Here is a 22415-nt window from a genome sequence, read left to right on the forward strand (position 1 = left end):
TGATTCCAGCATGATGTCTCATCAAGATAGTCCTGTAGAATTGGGAAGCATAGTAATCTAGAGAGCTGTGTTCATTTCTTGACACTTTTGCTACCGTCTGGTGTTAGATCTCTGGGCTTGAAATGTCATCTAAGGGAGTAACTTGGGGAACAGATTTGAAGAGGGGGAAAAAAGAGGTGCTGTTTCACTTAAATGTTTTGATGAAGTTGGTTAAACTCTGGCTCACTCACTTAATGTTCGTATTCATTGTTATGGCAGCCCAAGCTTTGTATTACTGGGGAAATAGGGAATGTGAGACCTAAAACCTGCCAGGGAATATTCCAGTTACACAGATATGGGATTGCTTTTATATAGATGTTCTACCTGAAGCATCATGCTGTATACATTGACCATGTTCATCATTTGAATTTTGTTTTATTAACAAAGAAGTAAGCTGTGAATTCATTAAGATGCAAATTTTTAACACAAAGAAAACATCCAACACAAATTGCTTATCATAATAATGATGTAACAACTAGGTGGAATTTATGTAAAAGCTGAGGCTTCTACTGAGGTTGCCTGTGCTGTCTCTGCAGATAGCAACAGGTGTGACAAGCAACCAGCCTATAAAACTGGTCCAGGTACCGCAGACCACCACCTATATTCCAACTACTCAACCCACAATTGTAAGTACAGTGTCATAATTTAAAGTCTGCAGCAATGCTGTTCCTGGCATTAAAATTGCTCAGTATCTCTGGGGGGTTGTCACCGTCTGCTGTTGTATCAAGAGATGAATTCACTGGTATAGTTTCAGCTTGCAGTGCAAAATGCTTTATTTTGCTGTGCAACATTCCACCCCTTTATTCCAAGGATTCAAAAATCTTAGTCTGGCAAAGGCACTGAGGACAGGCAGAGGCATTTCACATTTTTGGTCCATTTCATGTATATACTTGACCACATCATCAATGTAAATATATAGAATTCATTTAAAATATCTTTTGAGTATCATTTTGTCTATGGTATCCTAAAGAGATTTAGAGATTTAATTATTTCTGAGCTATGCTTGATATTCCTGTGACATCTCAGTACCTGTGAAAAAGAATATGCATTTGTCAGCAGTGTCTCTCCCATGCAGTCTTGCACATTAGCATTATGAAATGAGAAATCACATTGGAATCTGACCTGGGTTTTTACTATCAAAGGCTTAACCAAGGACATCTGAATTCCCTAGTGTCAGTCACAGTAGATGGGACAAAAGTGAGTTGGATTTTTGTATTTTATACACCATCTCTTAGCCCATTATTTCAGCTGGCTGTGCTCTGCAGTGCTCATGCCAGAGCCAGCTTCTGAGCTGCTGCTGCTCTGGTCACAGCACATGCTCTGCCTCTGTGCTGAGTTCAGCAGGGAAAATACAATTACAAATACAAATCAAATACACTGTTAGAAACTGTGTACCTTCCCCACACTGTGACTGTGAGGCCTGATGTGCTGTAGAAGTTCCTCTGTTTGTGTTTCCCTGTGCACACTCCAGCTGCAGGACACCCTGTGTGTGTTGGACACACGCTCAGGCACGGTGCTTCACAGCCCTCAGATTCCACACAAACACAGCTCTTGGTGAGGATGGAGGCTTCCCACGTTCCTCACAGCATTTCAGTTCCACTTGGTCTCAGCTGAGACCACTGTGCACCTCTGCAGCATTAGCCCCGAGTTGCTTGGACTGAACTACCATTAAAAATAAGGTTTTGTATGTGTTTTAAAATCCAATAGCAGACTTCTAAGACATCAGGCTTCTTTTGTGAATAGCTGCGAGGCTGTAAGATCCTACGGTGGTTTTGTGTAATATTCAGAAAAATAGCAGTTATCCTCATCGGTTTTCTGTAACACAAAGTGTATTGAGTTATGTAAAGCAGAATTGGAAGGTGTGAAAGGTTTCCAACTTTATTTGTGCATGTTTATAACTTTGTACACATTTGCATTAGTCTTGCACAGCTACAGACACCTCTGTATTCTAATGACTGCACGTGCAATTTAAATAATTTTAAACCTTAGTGCATGTTTAATATGTATGCAAAATGTACATATGTGTAAAACTGGCAGAGGTGGAAAATTTACCTCTCAGGGAATGATCTGAACACATTTAAGGAGTCTCGCACATTCCATATTCCGACCGTGCTAAGAACTGAAACTTAATTATTTCCATGTGTGTAAATGTGCATATTTAAAAAGCAACTGTGGCAACCCTAATTTCCCCACCTCTAGTACTGACAGTGACTTACATAATGGCTTCTTTAGAATTCAGTTTGCACTTTGTGTCCAACTAGGAATTTCTTCCGCTGAACAACTTCCATTGTATCTGCTGGGTACCATTTCCACTGAACCTTGTAAACACATCTGAAATCATTACAAAATGGCAGTAATCTTGAATTTATTTAGCAAATTGGTCCCATGTTTGTTTTTTATTCTTCCTGCAGTTAAAATAATGTAAAAATATGAACCCATCTTCTTTGCATTCCAGGGAATGGAATGAGTAGGCTTCTGGAAGGCACAGACTCAGTCACAAAGGAGCTGTAATCCATCTCAGCAGGGACACTCAGAGTCTTTGTGGAATATCATTAAGACACTCATGTGGTTTCTTGAATCGGTGTGGGGAAACATTGGGCTTCACTGAACTTGTATTTATTCTTCCATGTCCTCTCTGGAATGTCACACTACCACTGAGGGAAGATCTGTGCATCCCTTTCAGGTTCCTCAAAATCTCCCTCCCTGTTTCTTCCACAAGATGTTGTGAACTGAAATGGATGCGTTTGTCTGATCACCAGTTGTGCATCACTGGAATTGTATCGAAACACACTTTGCAGTTTGTATGGTAGAGACATTTTTAGACTTTCTCACGTTTTTGGAGGAAGGTTAAGATACAGACTTTAGGTTCAATAAATCCTCTTACAGCTCTCCAGAGTGATGTGACCTTGACCAGATTGTTTAACATTCTTGTGCCTTTGTCTCTGCATCTGTAGAATCAATTACCACCTATAGAGATGTCCTGAAACTCCATTTGTTGAGATGTATAAATCATGATCAGTATGATGGAAGTGTAAAGTTTATTCTATATTAATATTTTTACAGGGTGTGTAAGACAGTTCCCAGTAATGCTGATGTTTTTGCTATTGATTTGTGCAGAAGTTAACTTAAGTACTTTTTTTTGTTTAAATGGATGTTCTTTGTTCTCTTCTGTGTAGACTGAATGCATGGGGAAAAGTTCCTTTTGGGGAAAAAGATTTAAGTAACGTGTAACAAGAATATACTTATAAACAAGGGTATTTTTGTACTCCAGTTTGATTTGTCAGAACTTTTTCAAGTGACAAAGGATTTTCTTAGCCCTTTTTCCTCTTCCCATGTATTAGTTTGCAGAAAATACATAACTGGATGTAACTCTGAAACCCTCACCCTCCAAGCACAGGCAGTGTGTGCAGCCCCTATAGCACCTCCTGTCCCTGTAATTCTAGAGCAGTGATGAGAACACTGAGACTCTTGGCTATAGGGAAGTAATGCACTACTCCTCCCCTGGAATGAGGTAATACTGTGGTAATAAAGGTATTAGTTCTTGCACAAAATTGGAACTTGTTCTGGATTTCCCCTGGAAAACATATCTCTATATCTGTGGTCATGTTTGTGACCTTTAACATAACAATCTGTTTCTCTTGGTTTTAATCCACAGACCATTCCTGTAGTGGTAAGTCCTTCTGCTGGGACAGTGGCAATGAGAACTGGAGTTCAGTATGTTCAGACCACAATGCCAGTCCAAGTACGAAGAGTCTAACTGCTAACAAGAAGTTCAAACAATTGTTGGAATAAATAAATCTAATAGAAATGTGACAAATAAACACAGTTCTTTGGATTAACCTCAGAGGTTCAGACTTTAGCTTTGTGTACGTGTACAAAGCATTAATTACACTACATTAATGTAAAGCATTAGTGCTGGCTTAGATAATTGAGGACAGGTAAGATCCATATTAAATCTATGCTTCTTTTGTAAATAATGTACAATTTGTGGATGTCATTAGAGTACCATCTCCTTTTTATATTTGTATTGACTTTAACTTATAAAGAGCGTTTGAAGTTGGAAAAGGAAGGTTTAAAACAGCCTTACCACAACCTAATGCTGAAAACTGGTCTTGGGAAACTGTGTCAAATAATGTAATACAGAAAATCCGAAGAACTTTTTGCCATTGGAGTGAAAAATATTTCTGCACTTTGCAACTCTTGTTGAATTTCTCTGAACAACCAAGTGATGAAGGATATCTCTTCTCAGTTAACTCTATTAGGCAAATTATGTGGACCAGAAATCCATAAAAATTTATACTGTTTTTCACAATGACCAGGCTGACAACAAATATTAATGTTGTTTACAGGTTAAAATTATTTTAAAATTTCATTCAGTCTAAGATCAGAAAATTTGCTAAGTGTGCTAGGAGCTGGTTGTAGCAGGATTTCTGATTACTGATATCAAAGATCGAGGAAAGTAAAGTTTGTTGCTATGCTTCACAGTTTTCTTATTTTTAAAAAAATCCTCCCAAAAGGACTTGGAACAAGAACTAGGTGTGGAGAAAAACATGAATTGGGAAACATGGGCAAAGGACTTTTGATGCTGGGCCAGAGCATGTATTATTTATATGATGGAATTTATGTTTTTCTGTAAGCATGAAGCAGTGCAGTATGAGAGGAAGTACCCCTGGAGATGCTGTCTGTTACACTGAGGCTGTAGTCCCATTTTGTATGTTGTGTAAAACGAAAGCATTGAACAAAACAAAGGTGATGTATGTATATGAGAAAATTAATTGTATGATATCATTCCAGTACATTCTGTTGTACATTTTAGTCATGTTGATTTCTCCCATTGTTTATATAAGAATGCGGTTTGTACAGTCTCCAGCTAGTACCCAGATTAGAAGGAAAAAAGTATTAGAAGAAAAAATAAGTGAGAACAAAATATTCATTAATTGCAGTTGTGTCAAAACTAGCCTAGCTGGCCTTATTTGTGAAGCATAATTGCTTTTAGCATATGGAAGTATTTTTTCACATTTTCTTTGTATAAAATTTGTATTAAACTTAAATATCTTTTTTGACAATTGTGTTTCTTTGTGACTAAAGACAGGCGACACACACGATATGCTTTGGGTTTCTCCAATTTTTCAGGAAACGTCACAGTTTTTTTATTAAACTGTTTTAGAAAAATGTTCTGTGTTCCTGGATTTCCAGTTTTGGCTCAATCTGGAGGAATGTTCACTTCTGCACAGTCTCCAGATCACAGGTACTCTCACTTATGTTGGCATCTTCTGTCTCAGAAGTGTGGGACCTTTGTATCCAAGCCTGTCCAATTTGATGTGTAACATTTATCCACTGGTTGGAGCGGGGTTGGACGGACACACATCAGTGTTGGGGGCATTTGTGGGTTAGAAATGGGGCCTCTGAGTGCAGCTGTAGCCCCTCACGAGGGCATGAATTGGGCAAGACTTCTCTGTGTGTGTCTTAATTATCTGGAGCTTCTGAAACATTGTAAAATCTCTGCATATTGTCTGAAGTTCCTGCTCCTGTAGTTACCTTGTTCTGTGCTTTTGTAAAGCAGCCACAGTTCATCTTCCCAGTGCTACTGTTTACAGAAAAGCACAAAACCTGAAAGTTTGAATGATGTTTTGGCCTTCCCCATGGAATTTGGATGCTGAAACATGGCCTTGTGTTAGAGGAAAAAGAAAGTGATGTACAAATTGTTGTAGGAAGCCCCACTGCTTTCTGGCACCCGTTCCAGACTGTGGAGTTTTTTTTAATTAATGAGCATTGTTTTTTCCTACAGAAGAGATGTTTTCTTTCCTCTGGAAAAACAGGTGACCAAATCCTAGTAAAGTATGTAGGAAATGTAGAAATACATAAAACTACAGGTGCAGGAACTGAGCAAGATCTGTACATGTGTCTGTGCATGTTCCCAGACTTTTTGGATGTTCCCAAGTACAAAACTGCTGTAGATCCTCTCTTCCATCCATGATAAATTGCCTGGAACAGTAAATCCTCATAGTCCTGCTGCACTGAGGGATGACTGTGCCATGGTGACTGGAAGGAAGTGGTGGCACCTGTGTGACACAAGTAAGTGTTCCTTGGTGTGTCCCACTCAAAGCTCTGCTAAGGATGCCAGCAACAAAACCAAGGGCTTTCAAACCTTTAAATAGATACAGAAAGCAAAATCTTCCCAGAATCTTTAAGGAAAAAAACCAAACCAAATCAGTGCTCAGACAACTGACTTAAGTCAGGTGTTAAATCTGGAATTTCAGGGACGATCAATTAGCTGATTGATGGGGTATTAAAAGCTGAGGTTGTGCTTCTCTGGGAATCTCCACTGCCTGGCATTTATTCCAACTCTTTCAAAAGTTTATTTACCAGAGCACTTACTGTGCAAGCATTGATCAATTCTCCACTGACTTTGTCACAAATAGGAAGTTCTATCACAAGCAGAGGAAACCGTTCTTACAGCAGGGAAAATTCTGCTCAGCAAGGCCTGAGACCAGCACTGCCTGTGCTGGAAAAGTGACATTTTGCATGGAGTTGTGCTCAGCCCAGAGAGCAGCTCTTTGCAAATGCCCCACAGTGTGTACTGAAAGGCTGATGTGTCACAGCTGCTGTGGGGCTGCTGTCTTGGATTAATTTAAGATCAGATTTTCTGCTTTAGCTTGAGAGAAAATCCCCTCTCAGATATAGCACTGTTTTCTCAAAATGTTTTTGGAGTTTAGGAATATCCCTCTGGTTTGTGTAGCACTTGTGTAACCCTTTGAGAAGTGAGGGCTGTAGCCCTTGCTGCATCTCAAACCCCTCCTTCCAGAGAGGCTTTGATCCTTCTGACCTTACAGCAAGGAACAATCAGCCATTTCCAAAGCAAGAAATCCATCCAGGCCCAGAAAATTTAAATATTTTGACAGCAAGCTTACCAGGCCAGCCTTGAAATGGGGAGCACACCTTCCACATCCTACCTTTAGATCCAAGCGTGGCGGGAGAGAAGGCAGGTCATCCAGTCCCCCACAATGTAAACATGTTTTTATTTAATGCCTTTCACTCATCACAAGGTACCTTTTCCCCATCCTCAGCCCCAAGACGGCAGCATAAGGCACCGTGTAGACACATGCACAGTCCATGTACCATCTTGGTAAGGTTCAAAAACACAGCTACAGATCTTACCAGCAGTACCATGTGTCCTCACTACTCATGTACACAATATGATTGTCCCCAGAGTTTGTTCTGGAGAAATGAGCTATTAATTTAGAAAAGTAAGACTTTCCCCATCCCCCCCCACCCCCCAAAAGCCAGATGAAAAACACAGGTACAGAGCTTAATACCAGAGTAATGAGATTAGTTCATAAATTAAAAAAAATACAAAAAAAAAAAAAAAAAAAAAAAGAAATAAAACAACCAAAAAAAAAGAATCAACAGTTTCACTCCTATTTTCAGAAGGTCCTGTGTGATGTGATGGATTGTGCAGAGACTCCTCGCTGTGTCCTCTTCCCCTTTCAAAACCAAGAACGCTGACAGGGAGACCCAGACTTGTAGCATTTGCCTTGTTGATGGCAAAAAGGCCATTAGAGCTCTGTGCCTCCACCTTAGCCAGTAACTGCAGCATCCCACCGACTGATCAGGAGGATTTTCCTCTGTCCAAAGGAAGGAGGACTTGAGACAATATTCTTTGGCTGCAAGTTCTTAAAGGCTTCCACTGAAAGGGTTCTCCTTCAAAAAAAAGAAAAACTGCAGTTGCTGTTGGATTTTTTTTACCAAGAAAACATTGAGGAATAGGTGGAACCGATGTAAGAGTCTGAGTGAAGCCCTCCCAGTGCTAAGATGTTGGGGTCTGCTACAAATATTCAAGTTCCAAGGCGTGCCGCAGAGCTTCCAGGTCAGCGTGACAAGAGATTCTCCAGAAGGGCATGTTGTGCTAGAGTGAAACCAAAAGAGTGCAATTTTTTTTTTCTGTTTTTGTATAATATTGAGATCAAGACAACTTTCTTAGCTTGTACCCTCAGGAACAGAGTTTTATACTCGGCCAGCAGTGCCAGAGGCAAGGAGGCTCAACTTAGGGAGGGAGGGACAAAGTGGGAAGTGTCTCTTTGTTGATGTGTCTCTCCTATGCAGACAGGAAGATATCCTCCACAATTTAGGAGTATCCTGCTTTACAGGTGATGGAGGATGTGGGCTGGATACTAAATTTTGCTCCTATTTTTTTCCCCCCACAAATTAATTAGGAATGTTTCTGAAACTGCAATATTGCTAGAAACAGTTTTAAGTGAACATCAGTAGCGAAAGCTGTTATCAGTGATTGGCAGACAAATTAAATCCATCTATTGGAAAAGGAGGTTATTAAAATTTATAAAAATGTAAATAAAGGGATAAAATGCCACACAGTCAAAATGCTTTCTAACAATGGACTTTCCCAATTAACTGGAATAGTAGGTCATACTGCATTTTCTGTAAATGTAGGAACTGGTATCATTGCTCAGATCAATTATTCATTGAATGTAACACTGTTGCCTCAGGGGAAGGTGCAATAGGGTAATAAAACAGCCTGTCCCCAAAAACCTTTCCTAATTCCCATTTATGGGAGATTATTTTAAAATATTCTTCTGCCTCCCTGTTTCTGAATTTTCATTTGCTGTGATAAATCTGAAGCCGTACACACATGTCCAAATTTTAACCAGCCTGCTGAACTTGAAATCTGAGCATTTGGACAAAATCTGGAAGGTCAGCAACCTGTGACCTACTCTATAATATCCTGATCATTCTCCTAAAAGTTGTGAATATACTGTAGGAAAACAAGACTTGCATCTGAAAGAAGACAAAGTGTCAACTTTTTAAGTGCTGTGAAACAAGTGCAGTTAAATTTCATTGGGGACCTGGAATGTTGCCTGTCCCCAGAGTGCCCTGAAAGCATCCCTGAACAGCAGAGTTCCTCAGCAATAGCTGTGATCCCCATGGCTCCTTGCACAGAGAGAACCTCAAAATAATTAGAACATGCTCTTAGATGTTAAATACAATTTTTTTTGGTGGGTTCTGGCGAGCCCGGGGTTTGCATTGGATTTGTTTCTTCTCCAAAACTGCAAAGTAGTTAAATCAAAGACACAGCTCCTTTCTGCACTGTGATTTTGTAACATTTGGGACTCTGTTTTTCTTTGCCTTCTCCCAGAATGTCAGTCTCTGCACAGTCAGTGGCATAAATGTAGTAATAAAAGTACAGAAAGCCTAAGCTGACAGCACTTAGTCCCTTCCAGCATGGGCATAACACTGCTAAGAGTCTTTTATCTCTGCAGGAGTTCACCTGTAACCATGCTGCTCCTGCATAAACAGCTTCAACAAAACCTCAGAGAACACACACTTCCCAGATAGATTCTGATGAAGGGAGATGTTCCTTTTCCAATTTTACTTACCTCTGTACAAAAATCTCCAGTGGTTCCAGATGTTTATGCTACGGAGTGTCTACACTCCTCTAACCTTTAAATACAACTAAAGCTTCTCCCTTTGTTGCCTGTTCCCTACCAGTAAACAAAGGTTTTCTTCAAGCTGTTTATCAGTATGTGTAGAGACAGCAGACTGAAATCCACTGCTCTACAATTTCACTTTAAGGGGAAAAGTTATTTCCTTCCCCCTCCCCCAGTTTCTAATAAACCTCTTCCATTAAATTATCTGTTTTTCTTTCTTAAACCAGAAGAAAACTTGGCCTCCCAGCCACTCCTGTTGTTCAGCACTTACAGATTTATCACTCATCAGACAGGTGAAGAAAAATGACCCACGAAACTGGAGATGTTATCAGTGCTGTCAGCAGAACAGCGCAAGGCTCTCTGCCTGTCCCCTCCCTTTTTTGTTTTTTCTGTATAAAGCTCAGGTGTGTAGGTTTGATTAACGATTGTCATCAATCAAAGGAGGCGACAGCCCAGCAAAGAATGGGCTCTACTAATGGCTGAGCTGCTTAGGCCAGGAGACAGGAGGCTCTTGAAATCCCAGCAGAGGAGATTTCTGCACCTCCCCACCTCCCCATGCAGGCTGGGAGCCCCTGCAGCCTCTGGTGCACTTCTGTTCCCTGACCCACTGCCTTTGAAGTGTGGCACTGAGCTGTCACAAGCAGCAGGCCATTGTCACTTCAGCCCCAGTCATGAATTTTGGACTCTTCCTGACAGCTCCTTAACCCTTCGGGAGCTACAAAACCATCTGTGGTTTTAGGTACTTTTCCAAGGTGGGTGAGATACTGTTGCTTCTACTGGCCAGGAAAAATACACTATAAAAAACCTGGGCTTCTGCTGCTTTGAAGATAACCTGAGATACAGTTCTGGGGATAGAACACTTGCTCCCCACCTCATTTGCTGGGATCCCTTTGTTCCTGGGCTTGTGCAACCAAAGAGCTCAAATTTGCTTGGAAAGTCTTTGCAGGACCTTCAGTCAGAATGAGATACCAGGTCCTCCAGCACAAACTTCAGCTGTACATCTGAGCTCCTGTGATGTAATATTTTCAACATCACCTGAGCCACACCAGTCATTTGTGTATCTGTTAAAAATTGGTTTGCAGAAGATGGAGCTCATTCAGCCAGTTCCTGCATCTCAACTCATGTGCAATGCTCCTGGAGCAAAAGCAGCTCTATCACATTTCTCCAGTCATGTCAGGAGCACAAGACCCAGGATGCACAAAGACATCACGCAAATAATCTTTACCATTAACAAACTGTACTCCTGGCCCTGTAAAGGCAAATAAATGGAAGTTCCAGGCAGGTTTCTGTTTTAAAGTTTAGGAAATTGAAACTTTGGCTGCTCCAATTCCCATTATTCCTGATCACACTGCTTTTGCAGTTTCTGTTCTTTGTATTCAGTACAATTTTTTAATTTCATTTTGCTTTTGAAATTAATCACATTGATCCAGGAGTCATTGATAAAGGCAGCAACTCTGTACAAGTCCCTTTGGTATTTGCTATAATGAAGTTACACTCCACGATCTCAATGAGTCATAAATACAAACACATGTATGGATATAGGCATATTCTAGTAAGTAACTCAAAAATTAATTCCAACAATTCAGAATTTACAAAAGCAGCATGTGTAGATCAGAAATTCACTCTGCCTGTTCATCTGAGAGCACACACTGGAATTTTCCCTTTTCATGTCTTTATAGCCATTTTTATTAAGCAAGAATGATTCTTGGAACATGTAACGCACCAACTGAAATATTGTACCAGCTGCCAAAGCGGGGGGATTTAGAGTATGGAATTTCTGACAAGGTTATTGTTGAGTATTTTGCATATTAAGAAATGAGACCAATTTTAAGCTGCTTCAAATGGCAGGAGCTTCATTAAATGCTTAAATAAACAAAGGGTCATGGCAATCAAAACTTGGAAGAATCCAGCATGGCATCCACAAACTGTACCTTTTTTGCTCCCTGCTCCTCTTCAACACCATCTCCTATTACAATGTACACGGCTTTCCTTCCAAACCTCTGCATTATTCTTTCAAAACAGCTCTCTTTCCCTGAGGAACACAAGAGAAGATACATTTTTTAATCTGGACACACACCACAGGCAGAGCTAACATACAGGCACAGGACTGGAGTTATCCCCTAACTGAACTGGCTGCAACATTCTTTGCCCTCTTTTCAAACTGGAACTTATTCTGAGGCACATCCTCCATCTCATGGCACTTGTTTTGTCAGCCAAGGACTTGCAAATGCTGCCAGTTTTCTGTGAGCTTTGTGACTGTGATGCCCTGCTTAGGCCACCAGCTGGCAGACAGATGTGACACTCGTGGCACTCAGTTTCCAGAGCCCTCTTCTGTTCATTCTGGTTGCAGTAAAAACATGAAAATGCAATCCTCAGAGGTTCAAACACACCAGAAAGAACAGAATACAAAAAAGCCCCAAGCCAACCCCTATCAGTACTTATTACTCAAAAAGCTTCACAAAGCTCATTCAGCACACTTGACCCCTCTGCAAGAGTAAGAGGATCCAAAGAGTGTTTCTGTAACAGGTCCAACCAGACCTTCCCTCCAGCTGGGTGCAGCTGGACATCCCACGAGCTCTCAGTTCTCCATAGGGTAAGTATATTTCTATATATCTGGCTCAAATCCCCATGGAGACACTTGAGAAGTGTTTTTCAGACTTTTTTTTTCCCCTGCAGTCTGTACTAGGCTAAGTGTGGGAGTCAGGATGTGAATTAGACATCTGTAAGCATGGAGCTAAAAATAAAGCCCACTGCATGACTTAGGGACAAAACTTCAGCCTGTCTTGGGTGAGGCCTCAGTCAGTTTGCTCTTACCTGTTTTTGTTGCACTGTAAATGTTTTCAATGGGGAAGACAGTGCCCAATCCATAGAGAAGCACTTTAGCCAGAGCTGGTATAAGCTGAGTTGTGGTGACCAGCACATTCACACAGTTGGGCCTAGGAAACAGAAGTTATTAGAAATCTGGGTTTCTCTCTTTCACCCTGGACTGAAAGATAGTAGGAAGCAAGCCCTTCCTGCCACTGGAAGTTCCCAAGCCAATGGGGGATTTTGCAGCCAGAGGAAGATAATGTGAGTACCAGAAATGTCTTTTGATCAGCTCAGTAGAATGAAAAAAAACATAAACCAAACTAGCAGCAGTGATGTAGCCTTACTGCAAGCTTGCCAGGATCTCTTTGGTGGGAATTTAAACACAATGTAGTAATGTCCATGCTGGGTTCTGTGAGGGACAGTGTTCAAGGACAGAAGAGCTCTTCCCTCCCTCTCCTCTCTTGTAAATGATGCCATGGATGAGGGAGGCAAGGAAAGGCAGGAAAAGGAACTGGTTTTCTCAGTTCACCATCCCAAGCTCACCCCAACCCTTGATAATTCAGCCTGGCAAACATGTGCAGACTGGCCTCCCACAGGCTTGGCCAGCAAAGTCCTGTAAATGTGTCTTGATTTGTTTACAGGGGGAAAACAAGGGAAGCAAAGGAGCTCCTGGATCAAGCCCACAGGCAATTCTTGGAGCCGTTCTTACCGGGAATGTATCAAATTCAGCGCCTTCAGAGCATGTGTGAGCCAGAGATCAGTCAGCGCTTCCAGTTCTGCTCTCAGCTGCAGCCAGGTTTCCCTCTTAGGAGCTCCTATTAAACCTGCAAGCAGGGAAAGTGTCTTTGCAGCAGCACAGAAAGGGAATTGCACGGCTCTGTATGCACAATGCCAAGGGCACCTGCCTGTGCTCTGAACTCTCCCACTGCCCCTCTCCTGGCCCTGGTGCCACTGCCTCCCTTTGTCACTGCTGTGTCACTCCAGGGCTCTGCCCTGAGCTGAGGCCCAACTGCAGCACAATCCTCTGCTGCTGCAGCTCAGCTTCCTTCCTCTCTGGTGGAATGGTTCAGTGGAGCACACATGGCAGGACCTCCCTGGAACACTTGGAGTGAGATGCAGCTTGCATGGGAAGCCAGCAAGAAGAGCTGTGTAAAGACCTGGGCAGAGAGACACCTGAGGCCAGGATGGTTTTGTTTCTCCTGGAAAGCTGTGCCCCAGTTCCAGTGCGTGCAGGGTAGACTTGTCCTCCAACCAACAAATAAGCTGTGGTGATGCTTTCAGTTTTGCTTCTTTCTTTTTCTAGTCAGAGGGAAACCTGCACTGATGTACTGAAAGGGAAGCTGAGAGTCTCTTGGAAGAACTGTTTGGAACTAGATGAAATGAAGGAACCCAGGGTGGTATTGTTTCGGGGGAGTTAAAAACAAGCAGTTATAATACAAGAAAGCTTTCAGACAGCAATAAGACATGCTGTGTAGAAAAAAAAGGGAGTATTTAGTTTTGAACTGCTTGCTTGCCTGATAAACGTTCTGGAAAATTAGAGAATATTGCTTTCCTGCCAAATAAATTACAAAATAAAGCCCCACACTTGGACCTGAGTCTTTCTCAGACCACTAAAGCAGGTATTTGAGTGCAACTCCCGCACATCCTGCACAGAGCCACATTTCAGGGTGACTGCGGAGGCTCAGCTCACTGTGAAGCACTCACACCATGAGGCTCCCTACACCTCCTCCAGAGATGTCCCTTGAGGACCTGCACTTCTTGGGAAGATGAAAGGCCTGGCCACTGGCACTTACCCCCCACATTGTTTTTGTAGGTGTTGTACATCTCTTTGACCCGGCGGTAGCGGAACGCCAATTTCCTCATCCAGTCAACTCCCCCGTGCACCCCCGAGCCCAGACACAGGTTTGCACTGGCAGAGGAACTGTGGAAGCCATCGGCAGAGAAGTTGTATGTGCTGGGAGAGGGAGGAGGGAAGGGGAGAGGTCAGTGTAATTACAGCCTGCACAGTGCCAGCAGGGAGGGGAAACAACTGCGAGGAAATGTGGAGACAAGTGGCAGCAGAGGCACACACAGGACATGCTGTACAGAACTGAAGTTCATCTTCAGCACAATTACCAGCACAGATCTGAAAAATGTTCTGTTCCTACATCTATGTCTCACAATAATCATCCATAAAACCACAAACTGCAAAGCTCTATATGAGTTCTGCACATTTCATTCTTTTCCTTTTACCATGGCTCTGCAGGCAACACTTCAGGAAAAGCAGATGGATTGTACAGAAATAGTTTCTGTGAACATGATGACCCAACTTACATAGGTCATGGTAATGTTTGGTGCAGTTTGGGGACAAGTTTCAACGAGGATCTGGCACAGCAAAGTCCAACTCCTCACTACTAAGCCCATTCACTACAGACTGGACAGTGGGAAACCTTTCAGTCTGGTTTTGAAGCATTTTGGTGACAGCTGTGACAATTGTCTGGTTAAATCATATCAGAAACTGGTGTGGTCTGACTGGAGTTCAACCTGATTTAGATTTATTCCCGGAATGGTTCACAGCTCAGCAGAGTCAGGGCCAACAGAAGGCACAGGCACAATAATGTGAGAAAGGGGATTCTGTACTTGTGTGTGCTTGATAAATGCAGATAGCAGGGAGCCAGGAGGGGAGTCAGGGCAGGTTTGAGAATCACTGACCAGCCCCCTGCTATTTCCAAATGGCTGGGGACAGCCTGTCCTGCAGCTGCCAGCTGGGGAGACCCCATACCTTAGATCTTGACCATTATCATCTGAAGATACATCATCTATGTGGATCTGGTCACAGTCCTGAGAGGCAGATGAAAAAAAATACAGTAGTTGAGTCAATGTTGAGGAAAAAAATATTGAAATAATATAACACAAAATTACTTTAAATATAATATTGAGATAAAATCTTACAACTTGCTAGTATTGTTGTCAAGCCAGTTAATTGTTAGCAACAAGTATCACATAGCATTTGCACAAAATATGAACAGACAGAGTGTACGTGAGATCTGCTGTTATCTAAGGGCACAACAGCTCTTGAATAGCACAGTGAGTGGAACTCCTTCCTATGCAGACAGGAGGGAGAGAGATGCTTGTGTTTTAGCCAGGAAAGCTGTGTTTTTCCTACTCTGTATGCATGATAAGGCAGAGACTTGGCAGCCTTTCCCCCTGTGAGAATACTGCTTTGGACAGGAGGTGTATGCCCACATAATTACAGGGGGAGAAGATCTGTCCCAAAGAGATTTCCAGAGACGCCTGCCCTGCCGGTGTTTTCCCAGTTTGTTCTGAGGGGGCTGAGCTTCCTTTGATGTGCAGGGAAGCTGGGCTGAAGCACTGAAGGCAACCCTCTTTCCCTGCCCCAGCCACAGACTGAGCTGACGAGCAACGTGTGTCAGTTATGAGGAGATCTGTGCACAGGAAATTTAACCAGAATATACCCTTGGAGCTCAGCCTGCATGAAGTATGTGCTCGAGATCTTATCTTCCAAAATTCTTCATTGTTCCAATGGTGGAGGCCCTGCCTCAAAAATGTGAGAAATGTTATTCCTTTGGTTTCTTTCCCAGTCTCAGCATTACGATTAGAAAGAGAAAAATTGGGAAGTTTCCCCCACCACAACACTCTTTTCTCCACGAGCCTTACAAGTGAGAACAAAACAGAAAGCCTGCAAGCTGATGGACACTATCTTTTGTTTGGTTAATTTTTCAACAGAGTTTAAAAGCTGTGACACTTGGTACCAACAGGACTCTGCAGTCAGAACAACTGCAGCTTACCAAGGTGAAGTAATTCTTCCACCACTTCAGTGAACTGAGTGGTTCACTCTGAGAACCACTTCAGTGTTCTGTAAACCACAGAATTTGTTTTACCTTCCTTATACAATGAACTTGATGAATTACTTTACTTTAATTCATCCCCTTTCAAAAAATGAAAAGAAAATTCCCCAAACAAGTAACCAAACTTGTTGTCAATGACAAAACATGACAGATAGTTCTTGTTCATATTAATGAGATTTTCTGCACCATTTCAGACAATTCTCAGAAAGACACACAATTGCATCTTGTTCTCATCTCATCAGCCCTCTCATCAACCCATCACTGGAGTGTATATTGCTGTCTATAACTGCAGCCAAGCAGCTGAACAGCAGATCTCTCTCTGCTGGCACCTCTCTCCTCCAAGCCCAGCCTTTTTTAGGTGCCCCTGGCAGTGGCTGCTGTGAACCACGCTGGGGTCACGGTGCTGCAGCCCCTGCACCGTGCGGGGCATTAGTCAGGGGAAAGGCATTTGTGGAGGGATCTGTTTTTCTCATTTGTGAATGGATTGTTCTGTACACTGAAGTGTGACAACAGTAGCTATCACATTTCTAAGTTAATAAAACACCCTGCCACGGGGTGAGACGCTACCTCATAGCGCCGGCTGCGCCTCTCGTGTTACCGGGGAACTCGGGGAGCTGCCTGCAGCCACAGCGAGCACCACGCTCTGCCACGGGGCTAAAAAGACTCATTTTTCATCCTTGCAGGAGTTCCTTGGAATCTCAGTGAGTGGGGAACCAAAGCAGGATACCTTGGCTGCTGAGAAGGAGGAGGTTTGCTGGAATGGCAGCGAGGCTGTGATGGGGATGTGGCCCGGGTTTCACATCTGCTGATTTTTAAGCTGCTACACTGGGATCTCAGGGGGGTGATGTGTGGCACACACAGCTATACCTCAGCCAAACGTTTAAGATCTCAGCCACCCCTTGCAGCTATGGTTTTACTCCTGGCATATCTCTGGGTGCTGTACAACCAGCCTCCAGGTGGAACAGCCACATTTAGAGGAGCCTGAGCTGTTTTAAATGGCACTGCTGGCTTGGAGAAAGCCTCTGCTGCCTCCTTGTGAGATACAGGGCTCCTGAGGAGCTCCTTCTGTTATCCCTCACATTCCCTCTAAATACTCTCAAGGTATAAAAACATCTTAAAAAGGTACACACGGTCTAATTGTGCATCAGGACTGTGCTAGAGAGTTTTAAAAATCTCATGGATTCACTGATCAGTGGAGCTTGCATCCTCATCAAGTTAACAGTTCCCAGAACACAAAACCTCTGGGGATGGCTCCGAAAGGCAGCAACTTGTAAACACAATAATCCCCTTGTTTGTTAATTCCTGGTCCCTTGTCAGTCCTCCTGTCCTTAATACCTGTTTTCCAGAGAGCTGGACAATAGCATCCCCAGAGGGATTGGGGGTGGAAGGTGCTATTCTTTAGCCAGCATTGTACTTGTGAACAAAAGGCATCTGGGAAAAAAAGCGCAACCCTGGAAAGCCCAGAGTTTGTATTTTAATTTCACTGTGATTTGTAACCTTGGGTAAGTTCTCTTCTCCCTGATTGCCCTAAAGAGAGGAGCAGAGATGGAGAATATCTCCTGTCAGGTGAATATTTGCTGATATATTCTGCAGCGTGATCAGAGCCCTTTGTGCACAACACCTTGCATGGCTCACACTGGCAGACTGTAGGGATTTCACCTGCCTGTAAGACTTAACTTGCAGACAGAGAATCCCTTGCTGCAAAAAGACAGAAAGATTTTAGTAGGAGCCTAAGACTTCTCCAGTCACCCCCCTGCCCTGGGAACCAGTGATCAGCCTCCTTCCACACAACTACCCTGAGGTTTGGGGTGAATCTGGGGAACCTGGCCTGTCTACTGGACTGCAGCACTACGAGAGGATGGGCTAAAGCAGGATGGATTGAATAGATCCATCTGAATGGAACTGCATAGTCAAAGTGCATTCAGCTAATGCATCCAGGAAACAATTACCTGAATCCCTTCTGGGTAGATCCTAAGAAAAGATAAAGCCCTGGCTGACCAGAGTTTCAGAATCCTTTTATCCTTTCTCCCCACTCCCCAGTTCAGGCTCCTCCCTTATATTTTGAAGCCAGTTTTTTGCTATGATGTGATATCACATCCTTGCCAGACTAAGGAGGATCACACAAATGCTACCAAGGGCTGTGCAAACCCTCCTGTATCTACGGACAAATGTTTTTGTCCTCCTCAGGTACTTCCTGGGAATGCTTCAGAAGGGCTTTAAACCCTGGCAGTACCTTCTCCTCTGCACAGCACTGCAAACTGCAGCCAGCAGAATTAATCATTCCCCTGTGCTAAAGCAAGGGAATTGATTTCCTTGTCCAACCTGCCTCTCTGGAGAGGATGGGTGACATTTTCTCCACTCTTTCCCCTTATTCATGGCCATGACTGAGGCCAGCCATGCTCTGGTTAGTCCAGTCTGCTGGACCCCCCCAGAATGGCTGAACTCAGATTTGTGCCAGAGAAACATTTTGCTGTGTTTAAGAGAATTCCTGCTTTGGTTTCAAATGGGTAACTCACCCCTTGCTCCCTCAGCTACAGTCCCCTGCCCTCTGCATGGTCAGAGGAGGTTTCTGCCCTGTGCAGCTCCAGCTCATTTTGTTTTGTGCAGGCCAGCACTGCACCACATGATGGTGCTAATGTCTGTGCTAATGTTTGTGGCTCTGCACTGAATCTGTTCCTGTGCTGCTCTTTACAAATTCTTTTTGTCGTTTTTCAGGATGTCATTCACTGCACTTTTTAAAGCCCGGTCCTCAGTGATGTATGATCCTTAAATACCACTCTGTGAATACACAAAGGGGACTTTTATTTATCATCCTAAATTAAGGAGTAGGGTGGGTAACTCTGGATGACTCTGCTGCTGCAAATTCTTCTAAACTGACATGACTTTTTTGGAAAGTAAAATTCTGTAAGGCACATTTACTTTTCTTTAGTTCTCCATCATCCATCAATTTTTTCATTGCAAAAGCTCAGCTAAAACCAAACCACCAGTGCCCAGAGCAGTTACTGACTGACAAATGTGCACAATTTGACGAAGGCCAGACAATTTGCTGCTTCATTTAAAATTTTAGAGCAGTTAGTGGAAAAAGCAGAAAACTTATTTTAAATCTGGTAATTCTTGCAGAAGTCTAGAAAGGCAGAGGGGTTTTGGAGGGTCAACTGTGCACGACATGGAGCTTTGTTGTATCACATATTGAGCTCTGATGAGTGAAAGGTGATGGTTCTGTATTAAATATTATCACTACCTAAACAGTGTCCTGGGCTCCCAAAGAGGAGCTCTCTTTTTTTTTTTTTCCTAAGAGAAAGATTTTACTTTGTACTTGCTGTGCCCTCATCACAAACTCCCTCTGTGATAAAAGTTGAAAGAGGAAAAATCTGTCAGTTTAGGTGCTTGCCTTTGAAAGGAAATAGGAATTCTCAGCAAGTGAAACCTCAAGACTGCAAGGAGCCAGGTGGCAGGAAAGGCTGTGCCTCCCCTAACACAGGGGACCACAGCGCAATCAAGCAGTGAAGGAACCAGAAATTCCCACTGAACTCCTCAGGCACAGAAAAAATTTTCTCCTTTCATCTGGCACAGCAACAAATTCCTTATTTTTCAAGGGAAGGGGGGGGAAAAAAGAAAAATCAGAAGTCCGCCCAGGGATGCCAGGTTTTTCCTTCTCCAAATGCCTCCAAGCAGTGTTTTGATTCCAAGGTGCCCAGAGCACAAACCCCACCTTATCTCTCTGTACATGATCCTTTCAGACTGAGTGTTCTGACTGCAAATGCCAACACATTTTCATCACTGCTGCACAGCTGCTCCTCAGCATCCTGCCAGCAGCGCTTTGACTGCATTTTAACACAGACTCAAAAGGATTTTTGCTTTGTATGAGAGACAGTCAGGTCTAACCATGTCACCAGCAGGAAAAATTCTTCCTCTTGGTCTGTTACATTGAAACTCCCATAGTTTCATCCTGCAGTATTCCTGGGCTTGAGCTTCTGCTCTGTCTGTGCAAAACTTTCCTCAGGAACAGAGCAACATTCTCAAAACCTCTGCTCTGGCTCACAGCTAATTGCTGCCTGCCCCCATAGGATCGATGCTAATTTAGCTTAATAAAATTATTAAATAGCAAATTTTAGGAGAAGCAGCAGCAATGTCCTCATTATTACATTTATTAAACCTGCAAAAAGCCATCACTGTTAACTGAATATTTAGAAAATAAATTCCTGAACAGAATGGAGGTGTCAAAGGCATGCTTCCAATATGCCAACTAAAGTCCATTTGTCTGGGGTCAAAAATAAAAAGTTTCTTGGCCAAACCCCCCCAAGTTTGTAAACCACATGCAAATGATTACAGAGAAAGATGTTCAATAAAATAAGCAGCTCCATACCTCCAGGTCATTGAAGAACAGATGTGTATCTGCAAGGTTGAAGATCATTTCTTCCATCATGAGACCTATCCGCACAGACGTTGTGGTGTCCTGTCGGGGGAAAATCAGGTTTTTCCCATTCACTTTGATTTTCTTTTTTGGGAATAGGTGTGGGGGGTGGGAGATCTTAGACCAAACTCGGGATCTACACATTCTTATTTCTTAAGATGTATTTATTAAAGTAATTTTACTTCCCAAGCATATTTTAACACTAACATGATTTTCCCATCCTTTCTTTTGCTCTTTTAGATAAACAAATTCTGTTCTTCGAAGGATGTCTGTGACTCACCCTGACCACTAACAGCCCACACACTTCAGATGATATAAAGATCCTTTACACACCTGAAACTATGTAAGAATTGTTTCAGTAGGTTAGATAAAAGACTGATTTCCAATTGCATCATTACAAATAGTTTGGGGATAGTTGCCCAGCAACACGACATGCAGAGGGTGATTCTTTCCTAACCTGTCCTTCAAACCAGCAATTCCATTCCCACTGAAGCTGCCCACTTATTTACCAGCACCAGCAGAGTCAAAACAGCCCAATCCTACCACGTAAACCCAATTAGAACACGATAAAATCCTTGTCCAATATGACTATTGCTGCTCAGGACAGGCCCCAATGGCAGCTCCACCCAAATAACAACAGTGCTTAAAAAAACCCAAATAAATTAAAATTCAAAAAAAGCCCAAACAGACAAGACACAGCACAAATTCAGGGCAGGTTCATCTGCCACTCCAGCTGGTGTTAGGAATGCACCCAGTGCCCCTGACTCTGCCCATTTGCTCACTGTGATTTTCCTGGCCCAGCAGCTCCCAGCCCAACCACGTGTGGGTCTGGTTCAGCCCATCCCCAAGAGGGTCCCAAACTGCTTCCTGAAAGGGAAGGACACGGTGCAGAAGCTCTGGCTGCCTGTAGCATTTTTAAACCACGCTTTTTTAATGACTGAATATGAAGATGCACGTGCTGGTAGCTCTAAAATATCTTCTGCACCTTCATAAGCACATGTGAACTTTCTCACACCCAGATCCTGCTCCTGCCAACATCAGTGACAACACCTTCAGTGAATTCCCCTGGATTAGGATGATGCTACCTGCAGCTCTATTTGAGTTTGGTTAATTCATCCTAGAAAATTAGTATTTTTCCCATCTGAGCCTGTGAAAGGGCTATCATTTCACTGCCTCACCGAGTCAGCAAACCAACCACCCCTCCTGCCCCAAAAAAGCTAACCTTTTTCCTAAATCCACAGCAAGAGCACAGAAACATATCAATGCAAACAAAGTTACCAGAAGTGCATTTTCTTATTCATAAAATACTTCAAAAACAGAAGCAAAAATAATCTGTGTTTAATTTGATAAACAGTCATAGCACAAAAGCCTTGTGCCTGTTCAAACTGAACAGCAACAGACAACTTGGAAAAAGCCTACATTCCCACAACAGAACTTTCTTTTTGTTGTTAATTCATCTTCAGTAAGTCAGGCTCTCATCCTGATGTACAAATCTGCCTTGCTTTAGCATGGTGTGTGAGTTCAGCAGAGGAAACCCACCCACTTAAACAGAGTCTCTGCTCTAATTTTCTGCAGATTTCTGTGCAGTCCTGTTATTGTATGACAGGACAGTAATGAACTGACTGAGGAGCTCTAACAGGGAGCACAATGATGGGAGGGTGAGCACATTTCAATCAACCTTTGTGGCAGACGCTGTTGACATGGATGGTGTACTACACACCAAGCTAATTATTACACATTCTTAGTGAAGTTCTCTTTAATTAGAGCAGAATGGCTGTGGTTTCAGCCATGTGTGTGACTCACATGCACTGTCCCATTACAGAGAAGCTCTGTCACTCACGTTTAAACACGCCTGCTGCTGTC

At 42.8% G+C, this 22415-nt stretch overlaps 2 protein-coding genes across 12 annotated transcripts in view; one reads left to right on the forward strand and one right to left on the reverse strand.

The window, feature by feature from the left end:
- The window catches only part of ZMYND8 (zinc finger MYND-type containing 8), a 48105-nt gene extending 43008 nt beyond the window's left edge, over positions 1-5097 (forward strand). For 3 of the 7 annotated variants that reach the window (XM_058850456.1, XM_058850459.1, XM_058850457.1), the window contains exon 21: positions 3695-5097. In XM_058850456.1, coding sequence (XP_058706439.1) covers positions 3695-3796 — 102 coding nt within the window. In that variant the 3' untranslated portion in view covers positions 3797-5097. Of the gene's footprint in view, positions 1-575 lie in introns of all 7 variants that reach the window. The other 4 variants (XR_009278823.1, XR_009278824.1, XR_009278822.1 and 1 more) reach the window with 4 other exon arrangements.
- Positions 5098-7348: 2251 nt separating this feature from the next.
- The window catches only part of EYA2 (EYA transcriptional coactivator and phosphatase 2), an 88612-nt gene continuing 73545 nt past the window's right edge, over positions 7349-22415 (reverse strand). For 4 of the 5 annotated variants that reach the window (XM_058850501.1, XM_058850502.1, XM_058850500.1 and 1 more), the window contains exons 10-16: positions 20505-20594; positions 15052-15110; positions 14084-14244; positions 13000-13114; positions 12297-12418; positions 11414-11514; positions 7349-7945 (exon numbers count right to left, since the gene is read on the reverse strand). In XM_058850501.1, coding sequence (XP_058706484.1) covers positions 7865-7945; positions 11414-11514; positions 12297-12418; positions 13000-13114; positions 14084-14244; positions 15052-15110; positions 20505-20594 — 729 coding nt within the window. In that variant the 3' untranslated portion in view covers positions 7349-7864. The remainder of the gene's footprint in view (positions 7946-11413; positions 11515-12296; positions 12419-12999; positions 13115-14083; positions 14245-15051; positions 15111-20504; positions 20595-22415) is intronic. The other variant, XM_058850499.1, reaches the window with a different exon arrangement.

This window comes from Poecile atricapillus, chromosome 15, assembly GCF_030490865.1.
Source record: "Poecile atricapillus isolate bPoeAtr1 chromosome 15, bPoeAtr1.hap1, whole genome shotgun sequence".
In the NCBI taxonomy this organism is placed as follows: Eukaryota; Metazoa; Chordata; class Aves; order Passeriformes; family Paridae; genus Poecile; species Poecile atricapillus.